General features: G+C 34.8%; 2 protein-coding genes across 2 annotated transcripts; both read right to left on the reverse strand.

Annotated features, from left to right (window-relative positions):
• Window positions 1-1,276: 1,276 nt before the first annotated feature.
• On the reverse strand, window positions 1,277-2,871 carry LOC114370590 (cytochrome P450 71D8-like). The gene is made up of 2 exons (XM_028327991.1): window positions 2,145-2,871; window positions 1,277-1,895 (listed from the first exon to the last, which is right to left on the reverse strand). The coding sequence occupies exons 1-2, from the start codon at window positions 2,835-2,837 to the stop codon at window positions 1,287-1,289; spliced, it is 1,302 nt and encodes a 433-aa protein (XP_028183792.1). The 5' UTR covers window positions 2,838-2,871; the 3' UTR covers window positions 1,277-1,286.
• An 11,445-nt stretch (window positions 2,872-14,316) lies between these two features.
• Window positions 14,317-16,266, reverse strand: LOC114370547 (cytochrome P450 71D8-like). Its single transcript, XM_028327930.1, has 2 exons — window positions 15,279-16,266; window positions 14,317-15,027 (listed from the first exon to the last, which is right to left on the reverse strand). Exons 1-2 carry the CDS (start codon window positions 16,173-16,175, stop codon window positions 14,419-14,421), a joined length of 1,506 nt encoding a protein of 501 aa, XP_028183731.1. The 5' UTR covers window positions 16,176-16,266; the 3' UTR covers window positions 14,317-14,418.
• Window positions 16,267-16,596: the final 330 nt, after the last annotated feature.

Here is a 16,596-nt window from a genome sequence, read left to right on the forward strand (position 1 = left end):
TTAATAAGGAAACTTGAAAGTAAGTTTTATGTTAGGAAACAAAGTTTGAAATTCAAAGTGCATGTCCTGGTGTATTCAAATGCTAAAAACTAGGACCACTCAAAGGTTTTTGTTTCCCCATTATTTATCAGTATAAAAAAATTGTTGAAAGTGTATATATGATTCATGCTCAAATTTAATTTTCATGTTCAATTTAAACTTTAGTAGACAAAAATTAACGGTGATATTTTCAATATTGGAGGACCAATAGTACAATGAAAATTTTAAGTGTCCTATATCTTTTGTAGGCAACAAATAGGTTGTTATGTGTCTAATACTTATTTTTTAATGAGAACACGATTCCTACTCATTCCATGACCATTCATCAAAGAAGAGTTTAAATAAATTTAATACCTCTTGAGGATATCCTTTATATACAGTAACAATTACTTGATGTCACGGAAGCTCGTACACAAGTGTATACGTCAAGAAAAGGAACTTTCATTTGATCTTTTCTCTTATTTGAGTAGACAAAGAGGACATTACTCATGTGGAGATCCTACCTTTCTTTAAATAGATATTTAACCTATTACCCAACCATCATGGATATTATTCATATGAATACATATTAGGTTGTACATTCATGGTAATTCCCTAAGCCCAAATTGTATCACTCAATTAAACATTGAGCTCAGAGGAAAAACATATAGGTTGTATATTCAACCCATATTTGAAATAAACAAAATACACCCATCAGTAGAAGGTCAAACAAAGAAAATTCTAACATCTCAGACCTTAAAATGATTGCTTCACATCTATAGATACTAAGAAGTTCTCTATTCCAAACATGCATTTTCTTTACTTGTTATTGTGTTATTTCATAACTTTACTTAAAGCCTTACTAACTTAAACATATAAACTTGTATGGTCTCATTCTTAGTTCAAGTAATTCATTACATATATGAAGGGGGAAACTACTTTAAACTAACTCAATCCACCATATAAAAGGGGGAGACTACTTTAAACTAACTCAATCAAATAAATATGAAATCACTCTCATTTGTAATTAAGAACAATTTAATACATAGACAAAAAAGATTTAACAATACTAGACCATCTTAGCAGCCTAAAGTCATCTTATCAAGAAGATGTGTATGTACAGAAAAGTAAGAAAAATGTATAATTATATAAATAAAAATCCAATAATAATAATAATAAATACGCTTTTTTTCCTTAACAATTAAATTAAATAGGATTCTTGAAAGTGAGTTTAATAAACATGGATACGTCAATCATGTACTCAATGATCATAAATTAACATTGGGAATCAAATGCAATTCATTTTTCCTCCCAATAGCCAATCCGAAGTGTTCATCCATATTCATTTCCTCAGGTTTCATCTTGTTTGGGAGTTCCCAGTTGAAGTGATACAGTAGTAGAGCTAGTGGAAGCATAATGCTAGCTAAACCCAATGTCATGCCTGGGCATATTCTTCGTCCTCCCCCAAAAGGGAGATAGTTAAAGTTATTCCCTTTGAAATCGATAGAACTACCCTCGAACCTTTCAGGGACAAACCTATCAGCATCAATCCAATATTGGGAATCCTTACAAATTGCGTATGCATTTACCATGACTTTAGTTTTGGCAGGTATTTCATAGCCATCAATGATGGTTGGTTGAGAGCATTCTCTAGGGAGCAATAAAGGAGTAGGTGGGTGTACCCTGAATGTCTCTTTGATCACCAACTTCAAATAAGTAAGTTGCTCTAGATCACTTTCATGAATTATTTCCTTTTCTCGAAAAGCTTGTCTCAATTCAGCTTGTGCTTTCTCCCTCACTCTTGGATTTCTCATCATTTCTGCCATAGCCCACTCTAGTGTTGATGCTGAAGTATCAGTTCCAGCAGCAAATATGTCCTGGTGAAACAAATAAAATATCTTTATATAAAGTTTGGTAAAATGAAAAGAGAAATTGCATTTATATAACAAAATCGGGCAACTTTTTTAATAGAAAAGGAGATGAGAAGAAAAGGAAGAAAAATGTAAGATAAAGTAATTAGTACAAATGAGAGGATTAAAGAGATTAATGTTATAAAGAGATGTTAGTGAGAAAAAACGTACTTCAGAAACAGGAAATATAATAGAAGTTTTGAGGCATTTACTTACCAATATCAAAGCTTTGATGTTGTTAGTCGTCATTTGGATGTCGAGAGTGTCATCTTGTTGGATTCTGAGAAGAAGATCAATAAAATCTTGGTCCTCTAATTCAGCTCCATCTTCTTTTGCAATTTTGTTCTTTTCTTGATGCTCTCTGATGATGTTTTCCAGGACCTTGTCAACCTGCTTGTGCAACTTCTTCAATCTGGTCATCTTTCCAGTTAGGAAATATAAGAATGGAATTGAAGGAAAGACATCAGCAAGGTCGAATCCTCCCCCGGATTCTACGATTTTTCGGATCAAAGACACAACAAACTCATCTTGCTCCTTGTATATGCCACCGAATGCTACCCTGGAAATAGAGGCACATATCAATGAGAAAATTCTACTGGTGAGATTGATAGGCGAACCAGCAGATTCGCGAATGGAGTCGATAAACTTTGCTGCCTCGTCTTCTCTAATGGAAGCAAAAGACTGAACTCTTTTGGTGCTCAGAAGCTCCGTGGCACACATTTTCCTCATTTGTCTCCAGTGATCACCATATGGAGCAAAAGCAATGCCCAATCCCCCGTAGGATATCATTTGACCAAAAACAAGATGGGGTCTCTGGAGAAAAGAAACATCATGTGTTTTCACTATTTCCTTGGCCATCTTTGGGGAGGATGCAACCACTGCTGAAATTTCACCAAGTTGGAGGTGCATGAGGGGTCCATATTTTTTGGCAAGATCTCTCAGAGCATGGTGTGGAAGTGAACCTGCTTCTGCTAGTTGATGCAGGTTCCCTATGATGGGTAGTTTCTTTGGTCATGGTGGAAGTTTCTGAGAGACACTACTTTTGTAACATTTTGCAAGCCAATGCAATACAAAGAACAAGCCAATAAGCAACAAGTAGCTTTGAGCTTCCATGGCTTTCTAGTTTCGAGCTAGTCTATAGAGTTAATTAGCTCTGGAGTTGGGAGCAACCTAAAGCTCTCAAGTATGTTTGTATTGTTTGCCTAGGCTTGTTCCTACTTATAGAATCTTGAATCAGCAAGGTCAACAATTTATTCATTTGTTTTTAGAAGATGCATTTTTGGGGCGTTGAATGACTTCTTTTCAATTCTTGATGGCCGTTGAATCATTTATTTTCTTTTAAATTGTTTTAGATTCCATTTTTAATTGCAGTTACAGTTATTTTACATGGAATATATTCACTTCATTAGGATGTCATCGTTACTCCTTTATATTGTGTAATACTATTGTAGATATATAAGTGCCACTTGGGCAACAATAGTTAATGTGGCAGTGAGAACCTTGACCGTTGAAAGCTATAATTGCTGTTGCACATGCACACTAAGTCAAAATAGAAATTGTTGATGCACTCTAATTGCTGTTGGGCACCAAGTCAAAGTATCTAACTGGGCAGTAGTATTTGATTATTTTCTTAACAATTTCTCATTATGCCCTTCAAAGGTAAACAATTTCTCCTTATTTACCTCCTTTATTTTACTTTATACTGATTTGATCCTTCAAATGCAAGTTATTATGTTTTATGTCCAAAGAATTAACCGTATTAAAATAATTAATAGAATTCGTTCGTGAGGTGATGAGTTCAATAATACCTACTGCAATTACAAACTATAAATTATAGATTTTATACAAGCATCTATGACTCTTTCTTCAAGCTTGCACGTGTATTGACTGTATATTGAGGATTCTTTTTTTTTAGTTTTTTATCTTTCTGTCAGGGGAGTTTCACTAGGTCCCATGTCAACCCTCTAACATGGCAACTAAAAAATATGAGTTACGTAAGGATAGGTCATTCAAGTCTTTTTTCTAATTGAATCCAGCTAGTATCACTTTCGTACAGTATCCTTCTTATCACGGTAATGCGAAGTGATGAATAAATTAAGAGGTTTTTGTTTTCTTACAAGGGTGATTAAATTGAATAAGTTTATAATAAAAAAATATTATTATTTTAATTTTGTTTTGTGAGTTGTACTTCATATATGCAACTTAACTTTTATCATAAAAAATAGATAAATTGTAGTTATTAAATACAGTTTATGTTTTTTATTAAATAATAATAGGGTTAAATAATTAATTTTTGAAGTGCTTTTTGAATTTTGGTTCCTATATTTTTTTTTCATTTTTAGTGTCTATAAATTTATATTTTTGCAATTTTAATTTGTATATATAATATTTTATAATTATATAAATATATATATATATATATATATATATATATATATAAGTGCGATTCTGGTCTATTAAACATAAATACGTAAGTGTGGCTCGATGCCGGAGATGCGGATGCTCAAACTTGGAGAGGGCCAAGCGTGGGTCAGATTCAGTTTCTCTGCGGTGTGACGATTGGGCTCGACGTGCTGTTTCGGTAGGTGTTGCTGTTTCTTTCCATGGAGGGGTTTGTGTGGGATATGATGTTGGGTGTTTATACATCAGAAGAAGGAGATGACCGAAGTGGGGGAGGTTGGTGGATGAAGGTGTTCTTTGCGGCTGATAGGAGGAGAATAGCGGTGCTCAGTAGTGATGGGCGGCCTCAAGCCAATCCAGGGGTCATCGGAAACAATGGAGAGGAAGAGAGAGTAAAATTTGGTGGGGAAGGTGTACAATAGTAACATGTACCTTAGATTAATCTAAGGGTTCTAAAGAGTGGTGCACAATTGTGATACTTGGAATTAAAAGTGAAAATTAATCTTTGTTTTAATTAAGACGTAATTAAGTGATATATTATATAAGAATCCACATACTGGTTAAAAATAAAAATAAAAGAAACCACAGCCTAGGAAAAATTGACCAGATTTTGAATATGATGTTTTTGAAACCTATTGTGATTAGGAAACCTTTTGTATTGCTCATTTGATTATTAATGAAATGTCATAAGTTTGTTTCTGTCAAGAACAAAAACGAAAGGTGTTTGATGAAGTTGCTAAAAAAATATTTGAGATTATTAAAATAAACTAATATTTTATAATTCGATAATTTATTTTAATTTTATGAATTTTTTAATAATTTATTTATTAATTTCTAAATAAGTCTATAACAAACCCAAAGGATTCGTATGACATGTGAGGTCTTGCTGCGTTCAAATCAGAGAAAACAATTTATTTATTAGTTGAATCAGTGTTTGATTCCCACATTGTGCGAATTTCTTTGTGCCAGCGGCATTCACAAACCGTGAACAGATTTGTCTATGACCGTGGACGAGAAAAAATAAATCCATAACATAAATTTTAATGTAAAAAAAATACTGTAACAAATAAATATTTAATGAATTTATTTATCAAAACTCACCTTAATGCTGTTTACCTGATATTTAATTATTTTTAAAAGTTTATCCAATTCACCTTAATACTTATTCCAGTGCTGGAGTTTCTGAAAACCAGTTTGTACTCAATCTCAAATCGTATCCGTTTAGTATTGAATAATAGTCCGTTGGGGCTGCTATTCAAAACGTTACGTAACACTGTATAATTAAGTAGATATGTATTCCACCAGCGTGAATTAGACCCTGTATAATCTCTTTGCTAACTTGGGGCAGCTATTCAAAACTTTTGAATTATATTATCAATAATTGGACTATTTTATGAAAAGTATGATACTGTGAGTTATTAAAGATGGAATTAATACTAAAAAAGGAGCATATCAACTCACAATAAAAAGCTGTAAGCCAGCATCAATTAAATAGAGATCTTTTCTGCATTGGTATTGCTAATATAAATACAAGGATCAATAAGAAGAAAGACCAAAGGAAAAGGAACTAAATTACAAATTTAATGTGACTTATCATTGAAGTCCTCTTAGAACAGTAAAGCTAACCTGTGACAAGTGAGAGCATGCTGCCTCAAATGCATTGGCTGACCATGACTTCCCAAGGAATTTTCTGACAATAAATTATTGCATAGCAAGCAATAATTTACATAGTGCTTTCTGTTGGACATTTTAGTGTAATTGATCTCTTTATTATGTTAAAATAAAAGTGCACGCTTGTTTTAATGTAATAACGAGATGTTCGGTCTAGGCAAATTTTGGAAGTTACTAAAACTTCCATCAACGGTTGGAAGTTACATGGAAGTTACTAAAACTTCCATCAACGACAATTTTTAAAAAGAAATAACTTCCATCAACCACCAAAAACCATCTTTGATCATAAATAATCATTCTGGTTCAGAAAGCATAACGGGTGACAAAACATACAAGACCAAAACAAAACTCTTGAATTATAATCTTCTGATTTTATCCGATTGAACAATTTTGGTTGAACCCCGAAATTTGATTCAATCTGAAAGTGTTATACATGACTTCAGATTTATCCAGTATCATCTCAATTTTCAAATTAACCAACAAAAGATTGAATCAAATCTTTCGAGATGACGAACGATAGTTCGAAGATGACAAGCAAGTTTGCGAAGTTGGACAAGTTTGAAGGGCAGGATTTCAGAAGATGGCAGAAGAAGATGCACTTTCTCTTGACAACATTGAATGTGATGTATGTGCTGAGTACACCGATGCCGATGTATATGGAAGACGAAACTCTGGATCAAACAAGGAAGCGTTCGAAATGGGAGAACGATGATTACATTTGTCGTGGACACATTCTGAACGGTATGTCTGACTCTCTCTTTGATATTTATCAAAATGTTGAGTCTGCTAAGGAATTATGGGACTCTCTTGAATCCAAGTATATGGCAGAAGATGCCTCAAGTAACAAATTCTTAGTTAGTAATTTCTTTAATTACAAAATGATTGATTCGAGGCCTGTTATGGAACAATATAATGAACTACTGCGGATTTTGGGTCAGTTTACTCAACATGATTTGAAAATGGATGAATCCATTGCAGTTTCATCTATAATTGATAAACTGCCTTCTTCTTGGAAAGACTTCAAGCATACCTTGAAACATAAGAAGGAAGAGTTGACTCTGGTTCAACTCGGTAGTCATTTCATGATTGAGGAGTCGCTGAGGGCTCAGGAAATTGACAAAGTCAATGATAAAAACGTAGCAGGTTCCTCTTCCGTTAATATGGTAGAGGAAAGTGGAACAGTTAAGCAAAATTACAATGCTAAAGGTAACAAACGAAAATTTCAAGGAAATAAGAACAAAGGTCCAAACAAACAGACAAAATTGTCATGTTGGAAGTGTGGGAAACCTGGTCATTTAAAGAGGGATTGTCGGGTGTTCAAAGGAAAGAACAAGGCTGGTCCAAGTGGGTCTAATGATCCTAAAAAGCAACAAGGTCAGATTGTAGTGAATAATTTTAATTCGAATACGAATTCAAATTATGTATCACTAATATCTGATGCATTCTATGTGCAGGATGATGATGTTGCTTGGTGGTTTGATTCGGGAGCAACAAGCCATGTGTGCAAAGATTGTCGTTGGTTCAAGGAATTTAGACCAATCGATGATGGCTCTATCGTGAAGATGGGCAATGTTGCAACTAAACCAATCCTAGGATTAGGTTGTGTGAATTTAGTTTTTACTTCCGGAAAAAGTTTGTATTTGGATAATGTCTTATTTGTACCTGGTATTCGTAAGAACTTATTGTCTGGTATGGTTTTAAATAATTGTGGTTTCAAGCAAGTACTTGAAAGTGACAAGTACATCTTGTCAAGACATGGTTCGTTTGTTGGATTTGGTTATCGTTGTAATGGAATGTTTAAATTAAACATTGATGTTCCTTTTGTTCATGAATTTGTTTGTATGACCTCGTGTAGTTCTATAACTAATATGACAAAATCAGAAATTTGGCATGCTAGATTAGGACATGTTCATTACAAAAGATTAAAAGATATGTCAAAAATAAGTATGATTCCTCCTTTTGATATGAACATTGAAAAATGCAAAACTTGCATGTTGACCAAGATCACTAGGAAACCTTTTAAGGATGTTAAAAGTGAGACTAAAGTCTTAGACCTTATTCATAGTGATTTGTGTGATTTGCATGCTACTCCATCATTAGGTCATAAAAAATATCTTGTTACTTTTATTGATGATGCATCAAGGTATTGTTATGTATATTTATTAAATACAAAAGATGAAGCTCTTGATAAATTTAAAATTTATAAGAAAGAGGTAGAACTTCATCAAAATGGGCTAATCAAAACTCTTCGTACGGATAGGGGAGGTGAGTATTATGATCCGGTTTATTTTCAATCTATTGGAATAATACATCAAACTACAGCTCCCTATACACCACAACAGAATGGTGTAGTCGAAAGGAAGAATAGAACCTTGAAAGAAATGGTGAATTCCATGTTATCCTATTCGGGTTTAAGTGAAGGATTTTGGGGTGAGGCTATGCTGACAGCCTGTTACTTGTTGAACCGAATTCCTAATAAAAGGAATAAGGTTACCCCATATGAACTTTGGCACAAAAAGACACCAAATTTGAGTTATCTCAAAATTTGGGGATGTAGGGCTGTAGTCAGGCTTATAGAACCTAAAAGGAAAACCATAGGTGAAAGAGGTATAGATTGCATATTTATTGGATATGCTGAACATTCTAAAGCATATAGATTCTATGTGCTAGAATCTAATGATTCTGTTGCTGTGAACTCGGTTATAGAGTCACGGGATGCTATCTTTGATGAACAAAGGTTTACATCTATACCTAGGCCAAAGGACATGAATTCCATGTCGAAAGTCTCAGTTAATATTGAGGATATACCTTCAACTAGTACTGAAACTAGAAAGAGTACGAGAGTAAGAAAGGCTAAGTCATTTGGTGATGACTTTCAACTCTATTTGGTTGAAGGGTCAAGGAATGATATTGAATTTCAATATCAATATTGCCTTAATGTTGAGGAAGACCCAAAGACTTTTAGTGAAGCAATGGCTTCAAGGGATGTTGTATTCTGGAAAGAAGCAATCCAAAGTGAGATGGATTCCATCATGCAAAATAATACCTGGAAATTGGTTGACTTACCTCCTGGATGTAAGCCATTAGGATGTAAGATGATCTTTAGGAGAAAGATGAAAGTGGATGGTACTGTTGACAAGTACAAAGCCAGATTGGTTATCCAAGGCTTTAGGCAAAAGGAGGGTATTGATTTTTTCGATACATATGCTCCTATTGCTAGGATATCCACTATTAGACTGTTGTTAGCACTTGCTACTATCCACAATCTGGTGATTCACCAAATGGATGTGAAAACTGCATTCTTAAATGGTGAATTGGATGAAGAGATATACATGAAACAACCTGAAGGGTTTGTTATGCCAGGAAATGAAAATAAGGTGTGTAAACTGATGAAATCTCTTTATGGCTTGAAACAAGCGCCTAAGCAATGACATCAAAAATTTGATGAGGTTGTGTTGTCTAGTGGTTTTGTTCTAAACCAAGCAGATAAATGTCTATACAGCAAGTTTGATACTCATGGCAAAGGAGTTATCATTTGTCTGTATGTAGACGACATGTTGATCTTTGGTACCGACCAAGATCAAGTTGATGAAACTAAGGCATTTTTGTCTTCTAAGTTTGATATGAAAGATATGGGGGAGGCGGATGTGATCTTAGGAATAAAGATCAAACGTGGAAACAATGGTATTTCCATCTCTCAATCACATTATATTGAGAAGATATTGGAGAAATTTAATTTTAAAGATTGTTCTCCGGTAAGTACTCCCATTGATCCTAACCTGAAGCTATTACCTAATAAAGGTGTAGTAGTGTCTCAACTTGAATACTCAAGGGCGATAGGATCACTCATGTATGCAATGATTAGTACTAGGCCTGATATAGCTTATGTTGTTGCTAAACTTAGTAGGTTTACAAGTAATCCCAGTTCTCATCATTGGCAAGCTATGAATAGAGTATTCAAGTACTTAAAGGGAACCATTGACTATGGTTTGACATATACTGGATTTCCTTCGGTTATTGAAGGTTACTCTGATGCAAGTTGGATAACCAATATGGAAGATTATTCATCCACAAGTGGTTAGGTATTCCTCCTTGGAGGAGGTGCTATCTCTTGGGCATCCAAGAAACAGACCTGCATTACAAATTCAACAATGGAATCTGAATTTGTAGCTTTAGCAGCAGCTGGTAAAGAAGCTGAGTGGCTAAGAAATCTGATCTATGAGATTCCATTGTGGCCCAAACCTATACCTCCCATGTCTATCAGGTGCGATAGTCAGGCTACTTTGGCTAAGGCATATAGTCAAGTGTATAATGGGAAGTCTAGACACTTGGGTGTTAGACACAACATGGTTCGGGAGTTAATCATGCATGGTGTGATATCAGTGGAGTTTGTGAGAACTCAACATAATTTGGCCGATCATTTAACCAAAGGGTTAAGTAGAGATCTCGTGAAAAGATCGGCTGTGGGATTAGGATTAAAGTCCATCTGAAATCTCTTATGTTAAGATACCCAATTCCTATCTAATATGACATTAGGTGCTGAATTCAATGTGGAAAGCTTAACATGTAGAGATTGGAACACATCATCGAAAGTATCCCAAAAGGTATGTGTTCGGTTCTGTAAGTTAAGGAGGTTGGAGTATAACTCCTCAATGGTTCTTTTGAAAAATTGCATTTGCAGGTGCAAGAAAGAAAAGAACTACCTAATCTTGAAAGTGTGTTCACGAAATTCACGGCATACCATCCTAGCTCTACTGCCAATCAAAACTCAATGCAAAATCAGGAAATTCAGGTTGGAAAGAGCTACTCCATGGAAAATTATCAATGGGAGCAAGAGTTACAACCCTACAATCAATATGAAGAAGAAAGAACTTCTAATCTGGATAATTTATTGATGCAATTCAAGGAAGTCACTGAATATACTCAACAAGCATTTAAAAGTTTAGAAATTCAAGTTGGTAAGCTAGCAGAAGAAGTGACTAAATTTATGGCCAGAAGAGAAGAAAACTTTATAAAGGTTGAAGCTCAAGAGGAAAGCCCTGTACGAAAGCATGATTCAAAAGAAAAAGATGAAGATAAAAGTGAAGAGAAAGCACAACAATGGGAGAAGTACTCACAAGTAGAAATTCAACAAGAAAGTATTCTCCAAGTCAATACTCATCCTCATCAACTGATTGTCAAGGAAGAAAGACATGGAGAACATGAGAAAGCCTTAAGTGTTATTCTTTCCTTGATCACTAGCACTTCTCTTGCAATGATATGGAATGTGCTTCCAGAATACATGACTTTCATGGAGTCTCTAGCTAGGAAGCAAAAATACAAGGAATATGTGTTCTTTGTGACCTTCATGCCACCTTGAAGGCATTTGACTCGTCAAGCTAATGACGTTAAAAATACGCTTATTGGGAGGAAACCCAGGATTTCTTATCTCCCTTTTAGTTAGTTGCAATCTGATTTTTTTAGGATAGTTGTTTTATTTCTTTTCTTTTTATGCTTCTGTGCATTTAAATTTCAAAAATTTAATTCCAGTAGTTTATCTTCTATTATCTTTTATTTTAAATTTATTATCTATTGCTTGTAAATTGGATTTGCATTAATCTAAGTACAAACAAAGTCTCTGTGGATTCGACACTCGGACTTCTGAGTACTTTACTACTTGTGACACATTTGGTACACTTGCCAATGAGTTAACATTGCTCAGAAGGATTTGATATGGGACGATATTCAGGTATTTTAGTTAAATCTTTCATTTTATTCATTGATAATCAAAATTGTAATTTAGTAACAATAGAATGTAATTTTTTGTTTGTCAGACTGAATTTGATATCCCTGAAGCATCGGATCTGAGGACAAAAAAGAAAATACTTCAGAATATGGGGGAGCAGTGGAGACAATTCAAGTATGATTTGACATCGAAATGGGCATTTGCAGCCGACAAGGAAAGTGTCGACGACACTGTATGCGAAAAGTACAACATTAGCAAGGAAACCCTTCCTGGGAGTTAAGTTTGTGATTTTCATTGTTTTAAACTGTAAATTGAATTATTGTTATACATTGTAATGATTACTTTCAATAATATTTAATTTCTAAAGGATATGCGCAAGAAGGCACAAGCCAACCAGAAACATAACATTGCCCCTCACGTGTTGTCTCGTGAGGGTTATGAATATTCAGAAAACAAGTTGATGGATGAGAAGAGAAAGAAAAAACTAGAGGAAGTTGCTCAATCCGAAAGCACTGACACCGTGATTGATCCTCCATCTCCCATCAGACAACACATGAAATGGAAGATGGCCCGCACAAAGAAAACTGGGCAAATGACGTCTGAGGCAGCAAAGGAAATTGCTGAGAAGATTGTAAGTCACTTTCAATTATTAATTGCAATTATTTATGTTTATTATGTGATTGATTAAACCAATAAATGTGTTCTTTGCAGGAATCGTTGGAGGAGCAGGCGTCATACGGTTTCTTCGTTGCCATTGGGCGACCAGAACACCGTAGTCGTGTAGGTGTTGGTGTCACGATCAAGAAATACTTTGGACTGGCTCCAAGGACCTCCCGTATGTCTTCCTCCATGGCTCCCGAAGACCTGGAGCAGTTGATGCAACAAATTAGGGACCAGTTGGAGGAGTCGATCACTGAAAAAGTGACTCAACGGCTAATGTTATCCTTTCAAGCCACAGTCCATCCAGAGATCCGAGCAATTGAAATTGGAATCAGAAAGTTACATTAAGAACTGGATGCATAATTCAAAACAGGAAGTGTACCTAGGAGCCTACCTGAATGGCTAAGTTAAACTGAACAAATGAGTTTAAATAATGTATAATAGTATAATAACCTATATTGGTCTCCACTGCAGTGCACATTGACAAATGGTCGTCATTTTGCCTAAGGAAAATGTTGTCATCTGGTTTTGTTCATTGCATACTAGGCCAGACAACTACCTCAAAGGAATAATTAACAGGTCAATATTTTTTTTCAATACATTTGCATTAGTATTAGTCGGAAACATCAATATTTTAATTGTATAATAAGCATCCATGTTTGTATTCAACAGTGCTTTGAAGGACTTGACGATACTCCACAAAGTAAATCCAAGGCTGGTGCTAGGTGGATTGTTGTTAAAGTAAGTCATTTAAACAATGCTTCTACTTATATTTTAGTACTGTGTAGACTAATTTGTACTTAACGTTGAATATCTAAATTTCATAATGTTTTTAGTGTAATAGACAAAAAGGAAGCACCGAGTGTGGGTATTACGTCATGCACTGGATGTCAACTATAATCTAAGGAAGTTTCAAGAATAATTGGGAAACGGTAATTGTTTAATTCTAACAAATTTCATTTTCTTAAATTATGTTTTATTATATCATGCAGTATTTCAATGATGTCAGACCATTGGAACCTGAGAGATTGAAGGCAACAAATAGGTTGTTATGTGTCTAATACTTATTTTTTAATGAGAACATGATTCCTACTCATTCCATGACCATTCATCAAAGAAGAGTTTAAATAAATTTAATACCTCTTGAGGATATCCTTTATATACAGTAACAATTACTTGATGTCACGGAAGCTCGTACACAAGTGTATACATCAAGAAAAGGAACTTTCATTTGATCTTTTCTCTTATTTGAGTAGACAAAGAGGACATTACTCATGTGGAGATCCTACCTTTCTTTAAATAGATATTTAACCTATTACCCAACCATCATGGATATTATTCATATGAATACATATTAGGTTGTACATTCATGGTAATTCCCTAAGCCCAAATTGTATCACTCAATTAAACATTGAGCTCAGAGGAAAAACATATAGGTTGTATATTCAACCCATATTTGAAATAAACAAAATACACCCATCAGTAGAAGGTCAAACAAAGAAAATTCTAACATCTCAGACCTTAAAATGATTGCTTCACATCTATAGATACTAAGAAGTTCTCTATTCCAAACATGCATTTTCTTTACTTGTTATTGTGTTATTTCATAACTTTACTTAAAGCCTTACTAACTTAAACATATAAACTTGTATGGTCTCATTCTTAGTTCAAGTAATTCATTACATATATGAAGGGGGAAACTACTTTAAACTAACTCAATCCACCATATAAAAGGGGGAGACTACTTTAAACTAACTCAATCAAATAAATATGAAATCACTCTCATTTGTAATTAAGAACAATTTAATACATAGACAAAAAAGATTTAACAATACTAGACCATCTTAGCAGCCTAAAGTCATCTTATCAAGAAGATGTGTATGTACAGAAAAGTAAGAAAAATGTATAATTATATAAATAAAAATCCAATAATAATAATAATAAATACGCTTTTTTTTCCTTAACAATTAAATTAAATAGGATTCTTGAAAGTGAGTTTAATAAACATGGATACGTCAATCATGTACTCAATGATCATAAATTAACATTGGGAATCAAATGCAATTCATTTTTCCTCCCAATAGCCAATCCGAAGTGTTCATCCATATTCATTTCCTCAGGTTTCATCTTGTTTGGGAGTTCCCAGTTGAAGTGATACAGTAGTAGAGCTAGTGGAAGCATAATGCTAGCTAAACCCAATGTCATGCCTGGGCATATTCTTCGTCCTCCCCCAAAAGGGAGATAGTTAAAGTTATTCCCTTTGAAATCGATAGAACTACCCTCGAACCTTTCAGGGACAAACCTATCAGCATCAATCCAATATTGGGAATCCTTACAAATTGCGTATGCATTTACCATGACTTTAGTTTTGGCAGGTATTTCATAGCCATCAATGATGGTTGGTTGAGAGCATTCTCTAGGGAGCAATAAAGGAGTAGGTGGGTGTACCCTGAATGTCTCTTTGATCACCAACTTCAAATAAGTAAGTTGCTCTAGATCACTTTCATGAATTATTTCCTTTTCTCGAAAAGCTTGTCTCAATTCAGCTTGTGCTTTCTCCCTCACTCTTGGATTTCTCATCATTTCTGCCATAGCCCACTCTAGTGTTGATGCTGAAGTATCAGTTCCAGCAGCAAATATGTCCTGGTGAAACAAATAAAATATCTTTATATAAAGTTTGGTAAAATGAAAAGAGAAATTGCATTTATATAACAAAATCGGGCAACTTTTTTAATAGAAAAGGAGATGAGAAGAAAAGGAAGAAAAATGTAAGATAAAGTAATTAGTACAAATGAGAGGATTAAAGAGATTAATGTTATAAAAAGAGATGTTAGTGAGAAAAAACGTACTTCAGAAACAGGAAATATAATAGAAGTTTTGAGGCATTTACTTACCAATATCAAAGCTTTGATGTTGTTAGTCGTCATTTGGATGTCGAGAGTGTCATCTTGTTGGATTCTGAGAAGAAGATCAATAAAATCTTGGTCCTCTAATTCAGCTCCATCTTCTTTTGCAATTTTGTTCTTTTCTTGATGCTCTCTGATGATGTTTTCCAGGACCTTGTCAACCTGCTTGTGCAACTTCTTCAATCTGGTCATCTTTCCAGTTAGGAAATATAAGAATGGAATTGAAGGAAAGACATCAGCAAGGTCGAATCCTCCCCCGGATTCTACGATTTTTCGGATCAAAGACACAACAAACTCATCTTGCTCCTTGTATATGCCACCGAATGCTACCCTGGAAATAGAGGCACATATCAATGAGAAAATTCTACTGGTGAGATTGATAGGCGAACCAGCAGATTCGCGAATGGAGTCGATAAACTTTGCTGCCTCGTCTTCTCTAATGGAAGCAAAAGACTGAACTCTTTTGGTGCTCAGAAGCTCCGTGGCACACATTTTCCTCATTTGTCTCCAGTGATCACCATATGGAGCAAAAGCAATGCCCAATCCCCCGTAGGATATCATTTGACCAAAAACAAGATGGGGTCTCTGGAGAAAAGAAACATCATGTGTTTTCACTATTTCCTTGGCCATCTTTGGGGAGGATGCAACCACTGCTGAAATTTCACCAAGTTGGAGGTGCATGAGGGGTCCATATTTTTTGGCAAGATCTCTCAGAGCATGGTGTGGAAGTGAACCTGCTTCTGCTAGTTGATGCAGGTTCCCTATGATGGGTAGTTTCTTTGGTCCTGGTGGAAGTTTCTGAGAGACACTACTTTTGTAACATTTTGCAAGCCAATGCAATACAAAGAACAAGCCAATAAGCAACAAGTAGCTTTGAGCTTCCATGGCTTTCTAGTTTCGAGCTAGTCTATAGAGTTAATTAGCTCTGGAGTTGGGAGCAACCTAAAGCTCTCAAGTATGTTTGTATTGTTTGCCTAGGCTTGTTCCTACTTATAGAATCTTGAATCAGCAAGGTCAACAATTTATTCATTTGTTTTTAGAAGATGCATTTTTGGGGCGTTGAATGACTTCTTTTCAATTCTTGATGGCCGTTGAATCATTTATTTTCTTTTAAATTGTTTTAGATTCCATTTTTAATTGCAGTTACAGTTATTTTACATGGAATATATTCACTTCATTAGGATGTCATCGTTACTCCTTTATATTGTGTAATACTATTGTAGATATATAAGTGCCACTTGGGCAACAATAGTTAATGTGGCAGTGAGAACCTTGACCGTTGAAAGCTATAATTGCTGTTGCACAT

This window comes from Glycine soja, chromosome 10 (genome assembly GCF_004193775.1).
Source record: "Glycine soja cultivar W05 chromosome 10, ASM419377v2, whole genome shotgun sequence".
Classification (NCBI taxonomy): domain Eukaryota; kingdom Viridiplantae; phylum Streptophyta; class Magnoliopsida; order Fabales; family Fabaceae; genus Glycine; species Glycine soja.

What these genes read in the sequence shown, in the direction of transcription:
- LOC114370547 (XM_028327930.1), bottom strand. Translation starts at nt 16,175, where the DNA reads ATGGAAGCTCAAAGCTACTTGTTGCTTATTGGCTTGTTCTTTGTATTG. An exon ending in ACATCAAAGCTTTGATATTG is followed by an intron (nt 15,028 to 15,278) that starts GTAAGTAAATGC and finishes TTGTTTCACCAG; the next exon opens with GACATATTTGCTGCTGGAAC.
- LOC114370590 (XM_028327991.1), bottom strand. Translation starts at nt 2,837, where the DNA reads ATGCACCTCCAACTTGGTGAAATTTCAGCAGTGGTTGCATCCTCCCCA. An exon ending in ACATCAAAGCTTTGATATTG is followed by an intron (nt 1,896 to 2,144) that starts GTAAGTAAATGC and finishes TTGTTTCACCAG; the next exon opens with GACATATTTGCTGCTGGAAC.